Source organism: Talpa europaea (genome assembly GCF_964194135.1).
Source record: "Talpa europaea genome assembly, chromosome: X".
Taxonomy (NCBI): Eukaryota; Metazoa; Chordata; class Mammalia; order Eulipotyphla; family Talpidae; genus Talpa; species Talpa europaea.
In genome coordinates, this window is record NC_140081.1 from 55,359,741 (window position 1) to 55,384,721 (window position 24,981).

The window sequence follows — 24,981 nt, forward strand, 5'->3', positions numbered from 1 at the left end:
CCGAAAGATGAACTATGTGTATGAAAAATATGAATTGTTCAGCTTTGGAAAACACCATAAATAAATTTCAAATGAGGGGAAGAACTTAAATTGATTTATAAATTTTCTTTTAATTCTACCATTACTACTTCAAAAAGACAAAATAACTAGGCTAGCGTAGGGTTATTTAGAAAAGCCCTACTTTAATGAACAATAATGATTTGCTATCAGTGTGTATCAAAATACCAGTACTGAACTCTATCGATATTGCAATTACAGTAACATCTTACTTATTCATCTTTTACACACAACCAAGAATCAGGAAATGAGCGCCCACCAATGGGAGAGAAAAGTTTTTGCATATCTAAGGTACATGTTTACAATGCCATAGACTAACCACTAGCTCAGACCTTGGTTACATGTAATTTCAACCAATTAGGTTATCTTATTTTCTGGTCCTCTTTATATTGCAAACAGCAAATTGTGGGGAAGGTACATCAGAGGAAAGTGCTGCCATAAAAAGCATACTGACAGTTGCATGAAAACAGTCAGAGGAAGACATATAAAATGTAGATGCAAGAAATGATAAAAGCATGATAGTATGAGGTCATTTAGCATAGAAAGAAATAGACCTAAACACCTCAATAGGCCTCAAGGGCATGGCTGGATTACAATGGACTCTAATAAATAATGTTCATGATATCCTTAAGTTAGAAGAAAAAGGCTAAAATGATTATATATTCAGTAGAGAATGTCAAGGAACTGTGTGAAACATGCTAAAAAGATAATGATTATAAAAACTAAAAATTTCAATCCTAAAAGAAATGTATTTGGGGAGACTACAGCACACTGACTACAGCACTAGAGGATGCGAAATAAATAATGCATTAATGACCAGTGGTTATATGCAAATGAGTATTTTTAACTGGCTTTCAAACCTTTCCTATCTTTCCTCATTTTCTACCTCATTTCCATTTGTAATGAAAACTTACTTAACAAATGACCTAAAATATTTTTACTTTTTTAAGCAGAAAAATATAGAAATCACTGATAACTACTAGCTACAGTTAACCAATATTAACTTTTTAATCTTTCTATGATTATACATTAATATCTATAATGCCATAAAATATTTTTATTTTGGACAAAAAGTATTTCTGATTTTCTTAGGAGACATCTCTGCTAGACCTTTCTTTTATGCAGATGAAATGTCTGTTTTTGCATATAGGTACTACATTATTCTATAGATAGGGAAACTGAGGCACAGAAAGATTAAGTAACTTGCCTAAGGTCAATGAGCCTATGTTTTCAACCACCACACAATAGTGTGTTCTTAGAATGCACGTTAATCAAATTAAGTTAGCTTGCAAGTGTCTTTTATATATAACCTCCCCACAACATACAAAGGTAAATTTTAGTTGTTCAATTATGGTCTACAAATTCTAAATCAAACCAAAAAGAAGGTAATGACAGGCCATCCATGGAAACTCACTAGACATAACAGTGAAAGTGAACTTAAGGTATTTTAATGTTTTAAGCACATTCTTGCCTACACACTTGAGACTACAATTCAGTATTTGCCTAGCACAGGATAAAAACTTAAAGTCTAAAACACGTGATTCATGAAAAGTAAAATTAAAATTGCTCAAAATTAAAAAGTACTGAAAAATTGTATACTTGTTACACAACAGTTAAATCATTAACACGATTCTTCAACAAAAACTACAAAATTTTCTTTAACAGAAAAAAATGTATGTATTATATTCTACTGAATGCAGCACAGTATTGAATATTTAATATAAAGCACCACAGTATTGGTCAACCTTGAATTACAATTACATTTACAATGTAAAAGGTCACAAACTTCTATTCTGATCTCAATGAAAAGAAAGTAAATGTTGGTGTTGATTCAATAACTGACAAATTTGAGCAATAGATACTGAACAGAAGGAGAAATTAACTGAGTATCAGAAATAGTCAATACATGAGTACCTACCACGTGCTCAGAAAGAGTAATATAAAATCTTCATAAGCTAAGAACAGAGGTACTTGTGAATAACTTTAATTCCCTTATCTTCTCATACTTACTTAAGTGGGGAAAATATCTTTAGAAACCAGTTACATTTTAAAAAGTAAAACATATCTTTACATATGGATTGCTATGCCTAATGGAAAATGAGGTACATTAGATTTAGATATTAATGAAACACAGTAAGTAAATGTAGAAAGTATTTAAACCGCTACTAAAGAATGCTACTTTTTCTCTAAAAGCTATAATTTTGTTATATCTTACAAGCTAATTTGCATATAAATAATATATCTTTAAAATGCATTTCTTTGTTAAACAACTGAACTATAAATCATTAAAGTTCATATCATTTACTTTCTATAAATTTCATTTGAGGAATGGGTACAGGTCACAAAATCTCATTGGTATATATGTTTGATTTAGTCAGGTATAACTGCATTAGCAACAGGGTTGCCAACATTTATCTTCAAGTGATTGTTCCAACAGGAAGAACGATGAGCTTAGTTGATGATTGCATCATTACAGCCTCAATTTTTAGGGCAAGTGAAGGCATTTGGTTCCACTCAGGTGGCATTACTGATTATATGCCTGTCACTTATATACAATGGGATCAAAGTCTAGATGTATTTGTTTACTTATTCTTCAGTAACTGCTTGAAGGTAAAATAAGTCATAATAAAACCCATTTAATGATTTTAAAACATCAATTTATGAAAATTTAGAATTTATTCTTGGAAATACTATAATATTTTAGTTTTGCTACAAGTTTCTAGTTTTTGATTTCTACAAAATAAGCACTTGGATGAGCAGCACCAGCTGATAATTTATAATTATTATAAATATGAGAAATCTACAACATAGACAATCTAGATATATAAAAACAAGAACAATCACACAGAATAGTAAAAGGTTTCTCACAAGAATCCTAATTGAGACTAACACTTCTGAAGATCCATTTTATCCAAGTATGAGTAATGTCAAATTCCATATTCATCTCCCTCAAAAGGTGGATTATTTCACCATGAGTAATTATGGCCAGTATTTTTCAGGTTTGGGTGCTTGACATGGGAAGTAGTAAACTTAGATTTCTAAATTATTCTGTGAAGAAACTTGTAAATTAAAAAAAAAAAAAACAAAAAACTGTTCTACTGTTTTCAGTATATGCTGTATTCAAAAGGATCAGGAAAGAACCAAAACCTTTAAAAGAGATTTAGAAGTAAAAGTCCTCAGGGAAGAGAATGTATAACATTGTAAAAGCTAAGAAACTTGCCCATAACCAGGGAAGTTTAAAAGTGGAAAATAAATAAGCCAGGAATAGGTTTGGATTCATAAAATAAACACATGGCTGGCACGCAGACCTCTCTTGCCTCGACCGCTCCTCCCCTCAGCAGTGTATTTCAGTCAGTATGCCTGTTCTGTTCCCCGCTCTGGCTCTGGTGAATTCTTTCACCCACCCGTACTTCAGACTGTATCCAGTGCTTGTATAAATAAATAAAACTTTAAAAGAAAAAAAAATAAACACATGGCATATTTTCCTTTTTTTCTGACTTAGAAAAAAGTCAAGAGAAAAGAAAAAGGTGATTAAAAGACTTCAGTGATATTGTCAGACAAGTACTGACATATACAAGCTAATTACCAAGAGTAGACCAACTTGAAACTAGATGTGACATCAATTAGTATCAATTATAGCAACAGCAGGAAAATACACAAAGATTTTTAATATCCTACGAACAGACCCAAAACATAAGTATGAGGGAAAAGTCACACTTTCAGTAATAAAAGCAATGAATGATAACAATGAGTTTCAATTTCACCATACTTCTTAAATAGTGTGTATATATTATATTAAGCAATAACTCTTTTATAACTATTAAGTGGGACTTTCAAAATATTGTGTTATTATATAAGAAAGCAAATAAAAGATTGAAAAATGAGTAAGAATTTTTATTTGGAACAAGGCAAAGTATAAATAATACATTCAAATCTCTACCAGTCAACCTTCTTGGCTCAACCCTTATTGAGCCTAAAAAAACAAACAAACAAACAAAAAAAAAACCAAAAGCTATTCCATCTGTCTGTACTGTTGGTTATTTATAAATTAAGCTATAACAAAGATCAGCAATATAATCTATCATGAAAGAAAGAAGTAACAAAGCTGGAATGAACTGGGAGATAGGATTAGAAGAAAAAGCCATTTTGTTAAAATATGTCACACAGATTAACATACATGTATATAGGAGAGATGGCTTTTATACAAACATGCATTCTCTGGACCACTGAGGGTGTCAGATTTGTAAACAGACACTGGTTGCAACACAACAGTGATAGGGGACCTCAACACCTCACTTACACCAATGAACAGATTAACCAAACAGAAAATCAACAAGGAAACAATAGCATTAAGTGAGGAATTAGATCAGATGGGCCTACTAGACATTTATAGGGCACTATATCCCACAAAAGCTGAGTGCACATTGTCTCAAGTGCACATGGAACATTCTCAAGGATAGATCACTTGTTGGGACACAAAAGTGTCAATATGCTCATGAAGACTGAAATAATATCAAAACTTTCTCTGATCATAATGTCATTAAGCTAGAAATCAATCACAAAAAAGAAAACAGGAACAAAACACTACTGAATGAAGACTCAAACAAGAAATTAAAAAAAATACCTAGGGACAAATGAAAATGAAGATACTACCTACCAGAACTTGTGGAACACAGCAGAAGTAGTACTAAGAGGGAAGCATATAGCTATGCAGGCTTACATCAAAAAACAAAGAAGATCTCAAATAAATATGACTTCATAACTTAAGGAAATAGAAAAAAGAAAAAGAAAGTGTAGAAGGAAGAAAATAATGAAAATTAGAGCAGAAATAAATGAAATTAAAGTCAAAAAGACAGTTTAAAAGATCAATGAAACCAAGAGTTGGTTCTTTGAAAGATGAAACCAAGACCCAAGAAATTATGAATCTTATTCAAAGTCAAATAACTACTTTGAAATAATTCTGTAGATTCATGGGCCAATATTCATTCCACTGTACCAGTATTTTCATTAAATTCCCAATAAAGTCAAGCTGGAAATTGACTCCTACAACATAATGTACACAAACTGGAAAAAAAAAAAAAAACTTGTTAAAAGTAATTGCAAACCGGGCCTCCCTAGTGGCTCAAGGGGTTAAGCACCACACTATGAAGCTATCCGCAGCCTCTGTAGGTCATGTTCAATCACCAGCCATAGAGCAACCCACATGGCACAACAGACCTCTCCTGCCACGCCCGCTGCTCCCCTCAGCAGTGTATTTTGTCAGTCTGCCTGTTCTGTTCCCAGCTCTGGCTCTGGTGAATTCTCTCACCCTCCCGCGCTTCTGACTGTACCCAGTGCTTGTATAAATAAATAAATCTTTTTTAAAAAATTTTAAAAAAGTAATGACAAACCAATGCTTACATTGTAAACCAATGCTATCTCAAAAGAAAAAAGTATTTTTTCTTATAATTTCAAGACATATTAAGATAGAGTGTTTTATAACAGCTAAGCCATGAAAACAACCTAAATGCCCATGAACAGATGACTGGATAAAGATGATCTGGTATACATTCTCAATGGGAATTGTGAAAATTGTGCCTTTTGCAAACACATGGATGGAGCTTTAAGTGACTATGTTTGGCAAAATAAATCAGAAAGCAAAAGAATAATAACAGATAGTTTCTCTCCTATGTGGAATATAAATAACCAAAGCAAATAAACTAACAAATCAGAACAAAAATAACTGTTAGACTCTGAATAGTACAGTGGTTACCAGAGGGAAAGGACAGTAGGAGGAGTGGGGGAGAGAAGGTCAATTTGATTGTGGGAATAGCACTAGAACTTGGGTGGTGGGTATGGTGAGGTATACACAAGTACTGAGGTGGGAAGCTGTACTCCCAAAACTTAAACAGTATTGAAAATTAATGATATATCAATAAATTGTTATTTTAAAAAAGTGTTTTAAAACACACATGCAATTTGCAGCAACATGGATGGCGCTGGAAGGGATCATGCTCAGCGAAATAAGCCAAAAAGAAAAAGAAAAATACCGGATGGTCTCACTCATAGCAGGAATCTAGAAAACTTAAATAAGGTACCAGGAAAATGAATATAAGAAAGTAAAAATCAAAATCAACAAAAAACTATGAACCAGAGACACTTTTTGGGGGGTGGGGGGCGGGAGGGGAAGGATTGGGGTCCGAATGGGGCGTTTGCAATTGTATGGGGGAATATAAAAATAAAATTTATTATTTTAAAAAAAAAGTGTTTTAAAACCCTTTGCTTTTCATTTGCTAATGGGTTAAATATTTCCAAGAAATTTATTTTTTTAAACTTAAATAGAGGGCCTCCCCTGGTGGCGCAGTGGTTGAGTGCTGGGCTGCAAAGCTGCCCGCAGCCTCTGCAGCGCTGGTTCGATCCCCGGCCGCCGGGCGAGGATCCCACATGGCACGCAGACCTCTCCTGCCCTCCACTGCTCCCCTCAGCAGTGTACTTCGTCAGTCTGCCTGCTCTGCTCTCCCCTCTGGCTCTGGTGAATTCTCTCACCCTCTTGCACTTCTGACTGTACCCAGTGCTTGTGTAAATAAGTAAATAAATCTTAAAAAAATAAATAGAAATGTATATAGTTTTGGGGTTTTTTTGTTTGTTTTTTTTTTCATTTACTTAGTATACTAAACATAATGTGCATACTTAAGTTCTAGGGATAGAAATTGTAAGTCATGATCCTGTTCCTCTTATCGGACAAAAAAAGCAAAGTTAATTATACTATAATTGCTCTAGGAAGCACTACAACATGGTGGTGGTTAAACATGTAAGTGCTAGAGTCAGATTACCTGGGTTCAAATTCTGCTTGTACTAGGTTCTGTAACCTTGGGCAAATAATTTACCTTTTCTGTGCCTCAATTTCCTCATAGAGAAGACAATGGGACCTATCTCATAAAATTGTTATGAGGGATAAATTATTTAATATGCATATAGCAACACTATAAATGTTAGCTGCCATTATTATTAAAATAGAATAAGGATCTATCTAAAAACAGGAACAAAACAAGGCAGGAAAGGCTTGGGGAAAGTGATATAGGCTTCTGAGAATGAAGAGGCATCCAACTGGCTGGAAAGGTCACTCTAGGTCAAGAAAATAGTATGTGCTAAGGCACCGAAATAAGAGAAAACAATAATATACAAAAAGAGTAGTACTTTGCTATATGTAGTTTCCATAACCCAGTATATTAGCAATGGTATTCTTCTTATTGTTATTATTAACATAAGCTGCCATTTATCATATGCTTACATTTTGCCATTGTGTTAAATGTTTTCTAAACACCAAGTCTTTACATCAGCCTCAATTCACTATATCTATTGGCATGCAATTTAGGTGGTGCTATATAAATCTTTGTTGGGTAACTATCATCACAGAATATTAGGACATTGTTTTGTTTATTGTATGGTAGAGAAAAAAAGTCTGTAGTTTTAGGTTTGACACAATGTTTGTAAGTTATGACAAGAGAAAGAAAGTTATAGAAGAGCTATACTATTATTATTTTTAGTTTTGAGCATCAGAATAATGATTAGGCTATATGGGCCCTCATGAGTCAAAAGCAATTATCTTTGAATCCTTGCTCTGCCACTCTTAGGCAATCTAATTAAATTCCCTAAACCTAGTTTCTTAATCTATAAATTAGAATTAACGGTACCCAATTCATAAGGTTATTCTAAGAATTAAATGAAATAATGAATTGAAAGCACTCAGCCCAGTACTGGTTCCCAGCAAATTCTCAAAATTATAACTTATTATTATTATTATACTTCAAAGAAAAATATCACCATGTAATCATGTGCAAATGATTTTGCCATCCTCCAGCTCTTCTAAGCAGGCCTAAAGAAGATCTTTGCAGTTCTCAAGGTTACCTTTACCCAGCTGACTAACAGTCCCTGTGTGCAATAGAGGAGTGAACAGACAGAAGTCTACCTCACCACAAACTGCTTTAACAGATACTGCCAAGAAACACACTTTATCAAAAGGTGAAGATCTACTATAATTTGAAAATGCAGTGATGCTCTGCCAATAGTTATTGCCATATACCATAGTGCTATAAAGAACTTAATACCAGGGACATTCTTTGATTTCTTGAGTAATTTTATAAATTAATATAACCTATTAGATAACAAACCTACTAAGAAAAACATATACATGTGAAATGAATTTTAGAGTTTCACTCATAAAATATACTGGAAATTAAACAATGTCAAAATTCTAGGGAAAAGTCCAGGGGAATATTTAAAACAGCTATGAGACTGTTTCTAGAAGAAAATGTGACAATAACAGTTACTTCATGCTACATAGGACTACAGACCACAAGGGCATGTTTTATCCTTCTCAATCAGTAAGTGGATTTTACTGAATGAGGTGATCTCATTTGGGGAAAAATGAGATTTGGGGATGAGAGAGTGCCCCCAAATGAATTAAGCAGGAACAGAATCCAGAGGCCAAGAAGGAAGGGGCAATGATAGGAAAGGGCTGATTGGTTTAGATGGGTCACTGACTAATTAGTATGTTGCAGGGCGTTATGGGAAAGCAATTCAAACTTCAGGAAGTATTTAACAAAGAAAGGATGATTGGATAGTAATAAAGATTAAAAAGAAATATGATCAAATTTAATGACTACTTGAGACATTTATATATCTTAGCAACCTGGAAGTAAACACTTAAAACTGTGGATTCAATTGGACATAAATAAAATTACACAGTATGTCAGGTCTTGATAACTCTAATATACATGTCTGTATTATGCTCCTTTACCCTTGTGGTATATTCCACAAATGGAAAATTTAAATCTGAAAAGTACAGTAAAACCACAGAGATTGTACAATATGAACAAAAGAGAGAAAATAGACTGAAAATGAACAGAAACACATGTAGTTTGGGCTTTTCTTGCTCCTCATACTACCTTATTATTGTTACCACTTTGGCCATATTCCTTTGTATAAGCACTATGCCTAACAGGGTATATTATCATAAACAGATATAATAAGTCTTCTTGAATTAAAGAAACGAACAGAGCTTCAGGGACATGTAAAACTATAGTGAAAGATACAACAGTCATGCCATAGGGATTCCAGAAAAGGAGAAAGAAGGTGAGGCTGAAAAATAATCAAAGAAATAATGGGTGAAAATTTCCCAAATTCAGAAAAAAAAAAACACATAAATTCATAGATTCAAAAAGCTGTATGAATCCTAAATAGAATAAACTGAAAGAAACACATGCCATCATAAACAAACTTCTAAAACTTAAAGACTATGAAAAAAATCTTGAAAGCAGTCTGAGAAAACAAAACCATTACCTATAGTGGAAAAATAATTCACATAACAGCAGATTTATCACTAGAAACCATGGAGGTCAGAAGATGTATAGCTTATCATGGAATACTACTCAAAAATTAACAGAAACAAAACTATTGATACATGTAATGCTGCAAGGAAATTATGCTGGAAGAAAAAATCACTCTCAAAGATTATATACTGTATAATTCTTTTTATATGACATTCTCAAAATGACAAAAATATTGACACAGAAAACGGATTAGTGGTTGCCAGGGACTAGGTAGGGGTTGTGTAAAGGGTCATAAGAGTTGGGGGGCAGCAGGAGATGTGAGGGAGGGAGAGAGGTAGAGATTTTTGTGGTGATGAAACAGTTCTGTATCTGGACTGTGCTGATGGTCACATGAATCTAAACATGCGATAAAACTGCCTACACACATTTTTACCAATGTTAAATTCCTGATTTTGATACTATACTATAATTTGGTAAGATGTAACTAGTAGGAGGAAGTGGTAAAGGGTACACATGAAATCTCTGTCGTATCTTTGCAAATTCTCTAAATCTGTAATTTTTTGAAAAAAAATTATATACACTTGAATCCAATAATACCACCCACAGAAGGGCCTCCCCGGTGGCCTAGGTGGTTAAGTTTCAGCACTATCACCATGACAGCCTGAGTACAATCCCTGGTCAGGGAACTAACCCACATATGGTGCAGCAGACCTCTCCTGTCTTGCCTGCCTGCTCCCCTTAGCAGTGTGTTTCAGTAAATCTGCCTGTTCTGCCCCCCACTCAGTCTCTGGTGAATCCTGTCACCCCCATACCTCTGGCCTACATCCCAGTTCTTCTATGAAAAAAAAAAATCACTCATAGAAAGTTTTTTGAATTAAAATAGATGCTCACAAATATTTATGTATAAGGATGGCTGCTTTCTACAGGACTACTAAATGAAAAATTTTCAGGTCAATCTCAATAGCATAGAACTAAATAAAAGTGGCCTATTCACAATCACTGAAAATATCACAGACATGCAAAAAATATTTTTTGTTGTATTAAGTCTTTTTTTTTTAAGATTTATTTATTTATTTATTTATTTATTTATTTATTTATACATACAAGCACTGGGTACAGTCAGAAGCGCGGGAGGGTGAGAAAATTCACCAGAGCCAGAGCGGGGAGCAGAGCAGGCAGAAGGACCGAAGTACACTGCTGAGGGAAGCAGCGGGCGGCAGGAGAGGTCTGCGCGCCATGTGGGACCCTCCTCCGGTGGCCGGGGAGCAGCCGGGGATCGAACCGGCGCTGCAGAGGCCGCGGGCAACTTCGCAACCCAGCGCTCAACCACTGCGCCACCGGGGAGGCCCTGTATTAAGTCTTTTTTAACACAGATTATAAAACAATATAAAAATATTGCATTTTTATGGAAATATGTATGCATAACATAAAAAGGTAAAAAAAACATACAACAGGAGTGTTTATCATCTCTAGGGAGATGTATTATAATAATTTTACTTTTTTATAACTTTCAAATTATCAAAAGTAAATATGTATTATTAGATTGTGGCTACAAAAATATATCACAGAAAAATGTTGCTGAGGATGTAAAGAGGAACACTCATCCACTGTTGATGGGAATATAAATTGATACAGCTTCTATAGAAAATGGTATGGAGATTCCTCAAAAAACTAAAAATGGAAATACCATATGATACAGCAACACCACTTCTAAGTACGCAAAGAATATAAAAACACTAATACAAAAATTCTGATGTACTCCTATGTTCATAACAACATTATTCACATCAGTTAAGACGTGGAACCAGCCTAAATAACTATCAGCAGACAACGGAGTAAAGAAAGTGTGGGATATATACTCAATGGACTATTACCCAGCTATTAAAAATAATGAAATAGTGCCTTTGGGGACAAAATGGAATGATCTTGAGGTGCTTATGTTAAATGGATATAAGTCAGAAAGTGAAAGACAAGTACCAAATGGTTTCAGTCATTTTATCAATATAAATAATCAAAGAAAACAAACTGGCAAAATATAATAAAAATAACTCTTAGACTGTAAAAGTTATGGTGGTTACCTGAGTGTATATGGAAGACAGAGAGGAACCCGAGGGAGGGACTGTGACAGGCTACTATCAATGGTGGATTTGGTGGAGAGTGAAGTATGTGCCCATATGGAGGTGTGAAGTTGTATTCCCAAAATTAGAGTTACGTAAACAACTTGTAAATCAATAAGAGAAAAAAAATAATTGAAGTTCTCCTTGTACCTTAAAAAATGAAAACAATTTATAAAAATAAATTTACAAAATATTCACAAACATAAAATAAATTTAGAAAACAACCGATAAGTACAGCTTTTTAAAATTATTTGAACAGTTTATTTTGTTCCACAGACCATAAGATTTGTTATATCAGTGACTGGGAAAACATGTTGATGTGCTAAATATGGGGGAAAAGGGGTTTGGAGGGGCATTGTGGCCCATTTATTGGAAATTTTTGCTTATATTGAAGATGCCAACACAGATAAAAAGATATGAAAAAGTCAAGTTAAAGTAGTAAGGGAAAAATAATAAGGAATATTGTCACAATATTCATCAACATCACTTCAATATGAAAAGAGAAAAATCTTGTCTGATCTACTTTTCAAATAAAAATGTAGGATTAGAGCAATGCTGGACAAATTTTCTTCATTCTCTCTGCTGGCATCAAGCTTCCACTTCTGTGTTTAACCACATTTTTTTTTGCCATCTTTTAGCTAAGTAGTAGTTATATGCTTAAAAGCATAGTCTGTTTTACTTGATTATGCCAAGCTCGTCTTCTCTTTCTCAAAATTCATATAACAGTTTAAGTAAAACTTAATATAAGTTTACAGAATTTAAAAAAAAAGAATCTAGCTAATGATATGCTTATTTCATATGAATGTCTAGAGTCCACAATATGCTGGTAGCTCTCTTCTGGAACTTTCATATTCTGCATCTTTTCTTTTTTTTTAAAGATTTATTTATTTATTTATACATGCACTGGGTACAGTCAGAAGCATGGGAGGGTGAGAGAATTCACCAGAGCCAGAGCGGGGAACAGAACAGGCAGACCAACGAAATACACTGCTGAGGGGAGCAGGGGGCGCGGCAGGAGAGGTCTGCGTGCCATGTGGGATCCTCACCAGTGGCCAGGGGTTGAACTGGTGCTGCAGAGGCTGTGGGCAGCTTCGCAACCCAGTGCTCAACCGCTGTGCCACCAGGGGAGGCCCTATTCTGCATCTTTTACAGCTACTTTTGTATTTTTCTTATCTGTTCCACTAGATTATGAGTCCCCTAAGTTCTGGGAAGTTACCTATTAATCTTTACTATCCTGAAAATACCTAGCAGAATACACTGTACTAGTTAATATTGCCTTGTTTTATTGGGTATGCAATATGATTACAAACACTTAAAATCAGGCATGCCAACCTCTGCTGCTTTATAATCCCTACAGTACCCAATTTAGATCTAGTCAGTTATGTTCATTGCATACTTGCTAGTTCCTGATTACTGAAACATGTTTAAGAAAAAAAAAAAGGAAAAGGAAAAAAAATAACTCTTAAAGAAAATGAATGTTGTGAAATGTTTCCAATAAGCTTAAAAAAAATAACAGGAAGCATTGGAGAGTTACAGAAACTCTTTCACTGGAATACTTAACAACAGTGTCCATGAAGATTTAGCCACAGAAATGTTTAGAGGAAAAAAACATGTATGAAATGACTTACTGTATGAACATTCACAGTATTAACAAATAATATGAGTAAAAAAAAATATATGGCAAAATATAAGCATAACCCTGAGCCCCTTTACTTCCTAAACAAACACAAAAGACAACCAGACTCTACTATGCTTACAAGTGCCTTTCATGCACGTCATTGTTGAAGAGCATAACTCAATGACCCGAACAGGAAACATTCCTGGTTCCTCTGCTGGTACTGTCAAAATGGAAATCTAAAAAGCAGAAACAAAATATAGACATAACTGTTAGATCACAGTTTCCTTCTTCTATCATTAGAGTATAGTTAACATTCAAACTGAATGTCTTTTCACATAGTCATTGATGTTTGAAAAAAAAACTTGTAAGGATTAAATCTTGGAAGAGAATCTTGGAAGAGAATTTAAAGTATGTAACAGGCACATGGGTCTTAATGTCCAATCTCTGCATACTTACATATCATATATTTTGTACTCAGAATTAACAGACAATAAAAATTTCAAATATCTTTAATATTTATTAAATCCTTCATTTATTATTTTTACAGGATACAATTATGACATTACTTCTGAATGATATGCACTTGAGTGTTTGAAGTCAGGTCATCATAAATCAATTTTGATTATTCCGAATGGCTAAAAATAGCAGTTATACAGCACTACAAATCAAAAATGCTATAAATCCCAAAGATATTAAAACAAGCAAAGTATATGTCAACATATACCAAATGACAGTAACTAGATCTTTAATAGTAGATATGATGTGTTATACACATTTGGGGAGATGTGAAGCTGTATACTCCTAAAACATACAATGCTATAAACCAATGCTATCTCAAAAAGATAAAAGTTGTACTTTACATTTGAGAGAAGACACTAAGACATGATGAGAAACGATCAGTAACCTCCTATGACAGAGCCTTCTGTCTCCTGAACTCTGACATTATCTCAAGTCCAAGAGAAATTACATAATTCATTAAAAGAGAATTTCCTCAACCCCATAATACCATTTCCATAAAATTTACCTAGCCATTCACCTATTCGTTCCTCTAAGTCTTACCTAAGTCTCTCTACACTTCAAAAATTTTAAAAAGAAGGGAAAAGCAACCTTATATAGGAAACAAAGAAAGGAAAGCCAGGTACTCATTTTAATCACTGTGATGTGTGAAGGATGAATTTCGGAAAGACTAGATGAGAGGAAGAACAACTAGAAAGGGGCAGAGAAAATGAGTTCTGTAACTGGAGCACCGAGAAAAAGAATTCAGAGGAAAGACAGACTGGAGCAACTTCTAGGAAGTACATTGTCAGGAACTGAAGGCACATGAGATGGCAGAGATGGGGGGAAGAAGTTGTTAATGTAAGAATGTCAGCAAAATAAACCAGAAAGAAAAAGAAAAATACCTGATGGTCTCACTCACAGCAGGAATTTAGAAAACCTAAATAAGGGCCTAGGAAAAACACTAATTATAATAAGGTAAAAATCAAAATCAACAAGCAACTATAAACCAGAAACACACTACAGGGTGGGGGAGAAGGGAGTAGGATCAAAACAAGGGGGGTGGCTGAATAGCCAAAGCTCTCCTGAAAAAAAAAGAAGGGAATGGAGGTGTCACACTCTCAGACTTCAGACTATACTACAAAGCCATAATCATCAAAACTGCATGTTGGAACAAGAACAGACACACAGACCAATGGAATCAAATAAAAAATCCAGAAATAAACCCACATATTTATGGTCAACTAATCTTTGACAAAGGAGCAAAGACTATGCATTGGAGCAAAGAAAGTTTGTTCAATAAATGGTGCTAGGAAAATTTGGTCGCTACATGCAAAAGAATGAAGCTTGACTACTACCTCACACCATGACAAAAATCAACTCAAAATGGATTAAAGAACTAGACATATGACCTGAAAAAATAAAATACATAGAAGGAAATATAGGCGAAACACTACATGATATGCACATCAAAAACATCTTTACAGACACATCACCCAAAGCAGTGATAGTAAAGGCAAAGATAAACAGCTGGGACTACATCAAATTAAAGAGCTTCTGCACAGCAAAAGAGACAATAACAAAAACAAAGAGAAACCCCACTGACTGGGAGAAATTTTTTGCACACAACACTAATGATAAAGGACTGATCACAAAAATCTACAAAGAGCTGATGAGACTCAACAAAAACAAAGAAAATGATCCTGTCAAAAAATGGGCAGAAGAGCTAAAAAGAAACTTCTCTGAAGAGGAAATGCAAATGGCCAACAGGCATATGAAAAAATGTTCAACATCACTTGTAATCAGGGAAATGCAAATCAAAACTACAATGAGATACCATCTCACACCAGTGAGAATGGCACATATTAAAAAAACTAGCAACAAATGTTGGCGAGGTTGTGGAGAAAAAGGAACTCTCCTGCACTGTTGGTGGGAGTACAAACTGGTCCAACCACTATGCAGAGCTGTGTGGAGATTTCTTGACCTACTAAACATAGAGCTTCTATATGATCCAGCAATTCCACTCCTAGGTATTTACCCAAAGGACACAGAAACATCAATTCCAAAGAACACCTGCACCCCTATGTTTATAGCAGCCCTATTTACAATAGCTAAGCTTTGGAAACAGCCCAAATGCCCAAAAATAGATGACTGGATCAAGAAGATGTAGTACATATCCACCATGGAATATTACTCAGCATTCAAAAAAGATAAACACATGCAATTTGCAGCCACATGGATGGCGCTGGAAGGGATCATGCTCAGCAGAATAAGCCAGAAAGAAAAAGAAAAATACCAGATGGTCTCACTCATAGCAGGAATCTAGAAAACTTAAATAAGGGACCAGGAAAAAGAATAACTATAAGAAAGAAAATATCAAAATCAACAAACAACTATGAATCAGAGATACTCTATGGGGGGTGGGGGGGCGGGGAAAGGAGGGATTGGGGTCAAAATAAGGGGGTTGTAATTGTATGGGGAATATAAAAATAAAATTTTAATTAAAAAATGAGGCATTGGGCCTCCCTGGTGGCGCAGCTGTTGAGTGCTGGGTTGCAAAGCTGCCTGAAGCCTCCCCGCCGCCGGTTCGATCCCCGGCTGCTCCCTGGCCACCGGAGGAGGGTCCCACATGGCGGGCAGGCCTCTCCTGCCGCCTGCTGCTCCCCTCAGCAGTGTACTTCGGTCCTTCTGCCTGCTCTGCTCCCTGCTCTGGCTCTGGTGAATTCTCTCACCCTCCTGCGCTTCTGACTGTACCCAGTGCTTGTATAAATAAATAAATAAATAAATAAATAAATAAATAAATAAATAAATAAATAAATAAATAAATAAATTTTTTTAAAAAAAAAAAAGAGGCATTGTTCTAAAATAAGTATCAGAAGTATTAAAATTCTGCCAATTCACATACTACTGAGGAGTGGTGAGACTTCATTTACATCATACATGGTGTTTTAAACCATTGTTACCTCAATTAAAAAAATAAATAAGTGAAAATGAAAAGTGTGGCAAGGCCAAAAATAATCCCTCAAATGCCTATCCAAATTAAAAAAAAAAAAAAAAAACAAAAACAAGGGGGGGGTGGGAATTGTATGGGGCCTATAACCAAGATGAAAATGCATACATTGTGCAAAAATGAAAAATGATGTAAAAATTATATAAAATAAAATATAATAAAATAAAGAATGTCAGAGCTATTCACAGAGGTGAGGGAATAATGAAAGAGTAGCTTTCAGAGGGAAAATGTTGAGTTCAGTTTTGCACACGTTCAATTTGAGGAATTCTTGATTCTTGGGCTAATGTCCAACAGGAAGTTTGGGATGTGGGCCAATACTCCTGGGAAGTATAGAAGTGACTGTCACCAACATTTTGCAGAATTGAAACCATGAGTACATGGTGTCAAGCAGTGTGTGTGTGTGTGTGTGTGTGTGTGTGTGTGTGTTCAGAACAATGGATACTATGAACTAGGGCAAAAACTCTGAGGAGGCCCAATAATTAAGAGGATAGTCCATAAAGGAAGCAGAGAGATATCTCTCAGTCATGAGATCAAGGAAAGCACAATGGCTTGACAGCCAAAGGCATACAGAATTTCAAGAGAAAAGCAAAAATAACCATTATTAAATGTACCAGAAAATACCTGGCAGAAAAGAACCAAAAATTATCCTGTGGCCCTGATTATTACAAAGATATCAATAAACTTAGTGAGAGAAATTGTGGTAGAAATGTGATGGCACAAGCCAAGCTGACCTAAACATGAATTAGAAGTAAGGAGCTGGAGGCAGCACATATAGATACTGTCTTATCAAAAATTGATAAGACCAGTGGAGGGAGTGGATACTAGATAGAGATGGGGGGAGAATCAAGGGAACATATTTTTAGTTCTTTTGTTTTTGTAACAGAAAATACTAGCACATGTATACAGATTGAGGGGAAGGTGCCAATAGCAGGGGAGAGGCTGAAAATGCAGGAGAGAGAACAGGCATTCAGAGTGCCACGAATATGAGTATGTGTGCCAACAGCACTTGTGAAAGGAATTGGCCTTGGAAAAGGCCATCAGTTTCTGTGCTGGTATATATAAATTATAAGGGGTGGAGCAGGAAGAAATCAACAACATTATTAGTGGGTAGCTCACTTTTCTCAGTCAAGGGGGAGCTGGTGACAGGGGCCAGGGAGAGAGGGGTAGGTAAAAGTAAAGACCTGGAGTAGGCAATGAGGGGAAAAGGAGAGAAGTCAGTGGAAAAGCTAACTGGTGAGACCTGAGGGTCCAGCTGAATGAGGTGTGCACCTGTCACTATGAGGTGGTGCCAGTCCATCTGGTTGTGTGGTCTTCTCAACCAGTCCTCAGTGATCCAGGTAGAGATTATAGCCTCATCCAGAGATGGAATTTTCTTCCATGAGTCATAGTGGAAGAACAATGCCATATGGGAAATAAAGGTATTGGAGGAAGACCAGATTGGAAGACCCATCATAGTGTCTAGGACATGGAAAAGGAAGAGGGCAGAAGGGGGCTCGTAATCTGGAAGGAAACCAAGGGGAAACTAGGTCAGTGAGCAGGCTGATTTGGGTAAAAGAGTAAAAGAGCTGGAAGGATAGGAATGGATTAATCCTTCAGTAACCCATGACTTCCAGGCTCACCTGGACCATTAATACTGTCCAGTTACCTGACCACAAGATAGGTCACCGTCCAACCCACCACAGATTATTTTATACCTGTCCTTGAACCTTGACCTAGCTCCCCCTTACAACCCAGTTCTCAGAAGATGACCTCATAATTTAAAGAGGAAATGGAACCCATCAGATGGCAACCCCCAAACCTACATTCTGCATTCACTTCTTTTTCCAAGGTGTCTCACATCCTATTTAAGGGCAATGATTCTCTGAATCCCATCCTCCCCTGTCTTTACTAAACATTGCTGCATCAATTATCCTCCCTTTTCCCTTGGTATATGCAGTATACCTGTACTGGTGCCATCTCATCAACTGAAATATACACTAAGTTTTTAGGAAAAAGCCATCTTCACTCCCACATCCTTCTTTAGGGACCACTCCCCCGCTCTCTTACTCTTCACAGCTTAGCTTCTTCAGAAATCTCTATTTACTTTCTTCACTTTTCTGCCTGTCACTGTTCAACCTACTCACAAAGTGGTTTAACTGAGATACAGTTAACTGTATCTCAGATAAATCAACTGGCTATAACAGGATAGTGTGAGATTGTTATGATAGATGCTATACAATTCCTTATTCACACTTGCCAGGCTGAACTCTAGCTGCTACTTATCTGTCTCTATCTGTATCCTTCAGCCTGTAAGCTATGAAGACAGAAATGCTATCAAGGTTACTCCTGTCTCCTCAGAACCCAGCAAATAGAGTAGCATATAAAAATCAATCATTGTTTGCTAAATGATTTAAAGAAAGTATTTACATAACAAAGTTTCCAACTTAGGGGATTTTAGAAACCCATTTTTAGCAACTCCATAAAGAGGATTAACATTCACAAAGAATAAGCTGATTTTATTAGTCACTGTGAAATATGGTCAGAAGGAATGGGGGTATATCTCCAGAAATTAATTGCTCAAACTGAAGAAAATCCATAGGCACATAACATTTCTGTAGAACTGGGGATGAGGAGGAGGAAGAAAGTACTGAAATGAGCAATGGTGGTAAGGAAATACTGGATCTAGAAAAATATGTTGAAACTCATTCAGATTAAGTCATGTACATGGGCTGCTATAGGGTTGGTTACCATAAAGACTTTTCCTCCAAGATTTTTATTTTTATTTTTTTTCTTGATGTCTCTACTGAGCTTAGTATAGGATGAGCAATTTGTAGGATAGTCTGATTTTTAACTCATTTGGATGGGCCCATTGTTACTTCCCTCCTTTTCATGTTAAGTGATTTAGGTGTCTATTGCCTTGAAATTCCTGTTCTGTTGCTTTATAGTAACTCCTTTAGAATTTATTTCATGTGTAACTTGGTGTTGATTTTTTTTTTTTGTAGTTTTGCTTTTCCTTATTCTTTTTTGTCTTTAAGTACTTTAAATATCTCCTAGGTCCTTCATGCTTGTAATGTTTCTACAGAAAACTCCCCTGACAGTCTGATTGGTGTGCCCTTATAGGTTACTCTTTTGTTGCTTGATGTTTTTAATATTCTATCCTTGTCACTGGTTTTCAACAGCTTTGTTATAATATGCCTTAGGGTGTCTGTCTGGTATTATTCTGCTAGGAACTCTTTGGACCTCTCAGAATGTCTGGTTTGTTTCCCAGATTGAGATGATTTTCAACAATTATTTCTTTAAATAAATTTTGTATGCCTTTCTTTTTCTCTTCTCCCTCTGGACGCCTCATGATATGGATATTATTTGTCTCAAAGGACGCTATACTATTTTTTAATTTTTTAAATTCTTTTTCTCCATGTTGTTCTTTTTTAAAATATTTTATTTTATATAATTCTTACATCATTTTTCATTTTTGCACAATGTATGCATTTTCATTTTGGTTATATTCCCCATACAATTGCACCCCCCTTTATTTTGGCCCTAATCCTTCCTCACCCTGACCCCCCCCCCGCCCCAGTGTGTCTCTGGTCCATAGTTGCTTGTTGATTTTGATTTTTACTTTGTATTAATTAGTCTTTTTCCTGGTCCCTTATTTAGGTTTTCTAAATTCCTGCTATGAGTGAGACCATCCGGTATTTTTCTTCTTCTTTCTGACTTATTTCGCTGACCATGATCCCTTCTAGCTCCATCCATGTTGCTGCAAACTGCATGTGTTTACCTTTTTTGATTGCTGAGTAATATTCCAATGTGTATATGCACCACATCTTCTTGATCCAGTCATCTATTTTTGGGCATTTGGGTTGTTTCCAAAGCTTAGTTATTGTAAATAGTGCTGCTAGGGGTACAGGTGCCCTTTGGAATTCATGTTTTTGTGTCCTTTGGGTAAATACCTAGGAGTGGAATTGCTGGATCATATAGAAGCTCTATGTTTAGTAGGTCAAGAAATCTCCACATAGCTCTCCATAGTGGTTGGACCAGTTTGCACTCCCACCAGCAATGCAGGAGAGTTCCTTTTTCTCCACAACCTCGCCAACATTTTTTGTTGCTAGTTTTTTTAATATGTGCCATTCTCACTGATGTAAGATGGTATCTCATTGTAGTTCTGATCTGCATTTCCCTGATTACGAGTGATGTTGAACATTTTTTCATATGCCTGTTGGCCATTTGCATTTCCTCTTTCCTCCAAGATTTTTAAATGTATGCTCTGGGAATACTCTTTTTCTTCCCATAACAATATATTTTCAATTCTTAGAAACAGGTGACAAAGTTTCAGAGAATATTAATGCATTTCCAGAAAGCAACTGGGAGTGATAGGCATATATACATCCAAGTTTTTGGTAGAAGGTAAGTGTACATGTGTTTTCTGCTGTTTCTAGGAGTTGCTTAACAGGATTAAGCATCAGTTATTGACAGTAGTAACTGTGTTATCAAATGATAATAATTTGTAATTTGTTCCTTCTTTGTCCTCTGTTTTTTTCCACTTCCCCACAAGTATTTTATTTTGCTTCCCAAATAAACTACTTGTACAAAAAAATAGCTCTTGAAAGCCAGAATTTACTTCAATTTTCCTAGAACAAATCTTACATAAGACTCAATTATGTGTTCCAACAGAAGAAAATCCTTAAGACACCAAGATTATTTGTACATACAGCTTAGTGTATTTTATTTCACCAATACTAATTTATACATATTACAATGTAGGTTAAATTAGTTACATGTTATTAAAAAGTGCAGAATTAAAATTACCTGCTGATCAGAATCTGCTTTTAGTACAGATCTATCTGTAATCAGGATCGCCCTGGAGATCTGCCTGTAATGCACAAATCAGTGATTCAGATACCACAGATATGTTTCATTTATAGTTATATAACTACCAGAAGGCATGTTTCAAAGAGTTAAGTCACATTAAAAGTGTCTCCTCCTCAAACCAAGGTCTTGGTTCATGAAAGGAAGATGTGTGACCTGCAGACAATCCCCAGCAGATGCAAAGGAGTTGAAGTTAAGATAGGCTTCCCCAAGACAGGGGTATACTGAAAATATACCCAGAGCAGGGATATACTGAAAATATCTTTGTGAAGTACAGAGTCATGCAGAAGTGCCAATGTAATCACACTGCTAAATTTTCCTAACTTTTACCTTCCCCGGATAGTAAATGGAGGGCTTCTTACCTGTATTGCACATGTGAGCATGTGTTCTCAGAAAAGTAACTGTCTTCCACAAGGAAATGCTTAGCGATTATTCTCTGACCAAATTGATCTATGATTGCTTTACATCTACAAAAAAGATAAGTATAGCAAAAAAGTTCTCATTAATGATTAAATAACTGAAAGAATAACCATAATCAGCTACCAATTTTAAATTGAAAACCAACTTCTAGGCCTCCCTTGGTGGCACAAGGGGTTAAGCACAGCACTGTGAGGCAATCCGCAGTCTCTGCAGCAGCCAGGGAGCTACCCACATAGTGCAGCGGACCTCTCCTGCCTCTCCCACTGCTCCCCTTAGCAGTGCAATTTAGTCAGTCTGCCTGTTCTGCTCCCCATTCTGTCTCTGGTGAATCCTCTCACCCTCCCACACCTCTGGCCTGTACCCCAGTTTTTATATGCACAAATAAATAAATCTTTTAAAAAAAGAAAACCAACTTCTTAGATGACATGATTAAAAAATTGCCTAATATCTCACAATCTGGGAAAAAAAACTGACTGTACTACAGAGTACATATTTTTGTTACTACTTTAGTCTTTTAAACTACAAAATGAACATGAAATAGAATGTAAATACTTATTTCGATGGTGCTAATAAGAATAAAGTTAGGATAGTATTATAGTGTAAGCTTTTCTAATGTTTAGGAATGTGGAAGCCTTTCTTTGTTAGAAAATAGGCTTTTGTTCTTAACATATATAAGGGGAAGAGAAAAGTTTATTAAATAACTTGTTAAATCATTCACAGTCCATAAAAGTCACTAAAGGCTTTTTATTTTGATGTTAAGCATTGCTTTCTCTCTTGTTCAAGAATAGCTGTCTGGTCACATGTGTGATAATGTTTTAAAAAGGAAAAAAGGGTAAAACTTCTTTTAATATCTGTTTCCACTTTACTTCAAAGGAAGATCATAGAAAGATTTCTTTCAAGTACTGTTTCCAAATAAGGAAAACACTTATGCACGAACATTATCAGGTCTCTGTCATCTGATATGTATTGGGACAATGAATCATAGAGAACCCTCCATTGACCTTCTTTCATTGTGTCTAGATAAAAGGATGAAAATTAGAATCCATTCCCTTGCAGTGCCACAAGTTATAAATGTACTTTATAGGGCTCATTATCCAAACTAATGGACTAAGGGCGACATCCTTGAAATGGACTTACCAGCACAGACGACAAAACCAGTAGGCAATATTTCAGGAAATATATGCAAATGCCTGTGTGTTTGCTATAACTTTTTATTATGGAAATATCACAAGTTACTTTTGTCACAGCTTCTCCTTTTGGGACCAGATTATTTCATTAAAAATATATGTTCCTCCTCACAAAATGCAAGCAAATAATTTCAAACTTTATCATATTTTAAATATACTGGTATAAATTATGTTACACCAAATCAAAAATAAGGAAAATAAGAGATATTTACCAGGCATAAAAAATAAAATGAACAGCTAAAAATGATGAATACCCAAGACAAATGGTAAGAGGAATTTAGTGGGTATTTCCTAAAAACACATTATAAAATACTGATATGCTTGAAAAAATGGCATGTCAGTATAATCCAGATAGACCATGATATGTAGTGACATTAGATAAACATAATATATATATTTAAAGAATTAAAAACACATTAACATATTGCACTAATATTTGGGTAATTTTTCCAATATAACTTCCACTTCCTTTCCTATGAATGTCCTTGCATTTCATTAAAACAGAGCTCTTGTCTTATAAAATATGTAACTATCAATATAAGGTATTTATACCAAGACAGTATTTTCCAAAATAATAATTTATTTAAAAACTGAAAAGATATTCAGTCCTCTGTTTAAAACAGTCTTAAACAATTTAACACAAGATACATTAGGCAAGAGAGAAGAGAAATCTGCTTATCTATGATGAAAAATTGATACCTATTTGTCCTGGAAGCACTGATAAACTTTTTTCTTACCTTAATTACTAGACTATAAGGAAGTCAAGCAGGAATAGTTTGGGTAGAAAAAAGGGGATGTGAAAGTCTTCTATATCTTGATAGGGATTGGGTTATACAGATTTATCATTTGTCAAAATTCAGGTAGTGAGCACTTCAGATTTGGACATGTCAATGCATGTAAATTTTACATGAAAAGCAATGGCTCAAAACTAATATTAAACTCTAAATAATGATACACTTGCTTAAGTGGTTAGGGGGAAATCATAACGATACCTCAAATTTACAGTGACATGTTTTTAAAAGGGGAATTAATAGATTTTCATCCTAAAATTCTTTTAACATGGGCATAGACTTAAAAAAAAGATCTTAAAATGCTGGAATAAAATTAGGGGTATAAATTAGGAGAGAGGGATTGGTATAAATCCTAGAGTCTAATCTAACTAAGTCTTTGCATAGGACTCCCATTAAAATTAACCACAAAATTAAACCTGGCACTAAGGCTTTTTTTAAAAAAAAGATTTATTTTTATTTACTTATGCATACAAGAACTGGGGTCTAGGCCAGAGGTGTGGAAGGTGATGATTCACCAGGGATGGAGTGGGAAGCAGAACAGACAGATCTACTGAGATACACTGCTGAAGGGAGCAGCTGACAAGACAGGAGAGCTCTGCTGAGCCATGTGGGTTAGTTCCTTTGCCGGGGATAGAACTCAGGCCACAGTGGCTGGCAATAGCTTGATAGCGCTGTGATTTTAACCCCTGTACTAGCAGGGAGGCCGATGGCCCTAAAGCTTTTATGGAGAACTCCATGCTTTATAGACTTCCAAACACTAACAGAGTGCTTTGGTGGTAGCTATTCCTTTTGTTTACAGGTAGGCATTAGTTTTACAAGTAATGCTATTAGAAAGAATTACTGAGGATTACTCAAAAGAGAGGTATGTGGGAATGGGGATTAGGTAGCTCAATTATGCAAGGACAGAATGCTAGGAAGATATCCATTTTCACCATTGGTATTCAACATGGTATTGCACTATTAGCTAGAACAATTAGACAAGAGAAAAATACAAAAGCAATCTGAATTTGGAAAACAAAAAGTAATGCTATTATTATTTGCAGATGACATGATAATATATAGGGGCACCCTCAAGATACCACAGAAAAAATATTTGAGCAATAAATCAGCTTAGCAAAGTGGCAGGGTAT

The 24,981-nt window shown here is 35.4% G+C and overlaps 1 protein-coding gene across 1 annotated transcript in view; it reads right to left on the reverse strand.

Annotated features, from left to right (window-relative positions):
* Positions 1 to 24,981, reverse strand: part of CHM (CHM Rab escort protein) — a gene marked incomplete at its 3' end in the record, with an annotated part of 193,218 nt that overhangs the window by 21,111 nt on the left and 147,126 nt on the right. The window contains exons 10-12 of the mRNA XM_084259085.1: positions 21,816 to 21,920; positions 21,394 to 21,457; positions 13,243 to 13,339 (exon numbers count right to left, since the gene is read on the reverse strand). Of these exons, the coding sequence (XP_084115211.1) occupies positions 13,243 to 13,339; positions 21,394 to 21,457; positions 21,816 to 21,920 (266 nt within the window). The remainder of the gene's footprint in view (positions 1 to 13,242; positions 13,340 to 21,393; positions 21,458 to 21,815; positions 21,921 to 24,981) is intronic.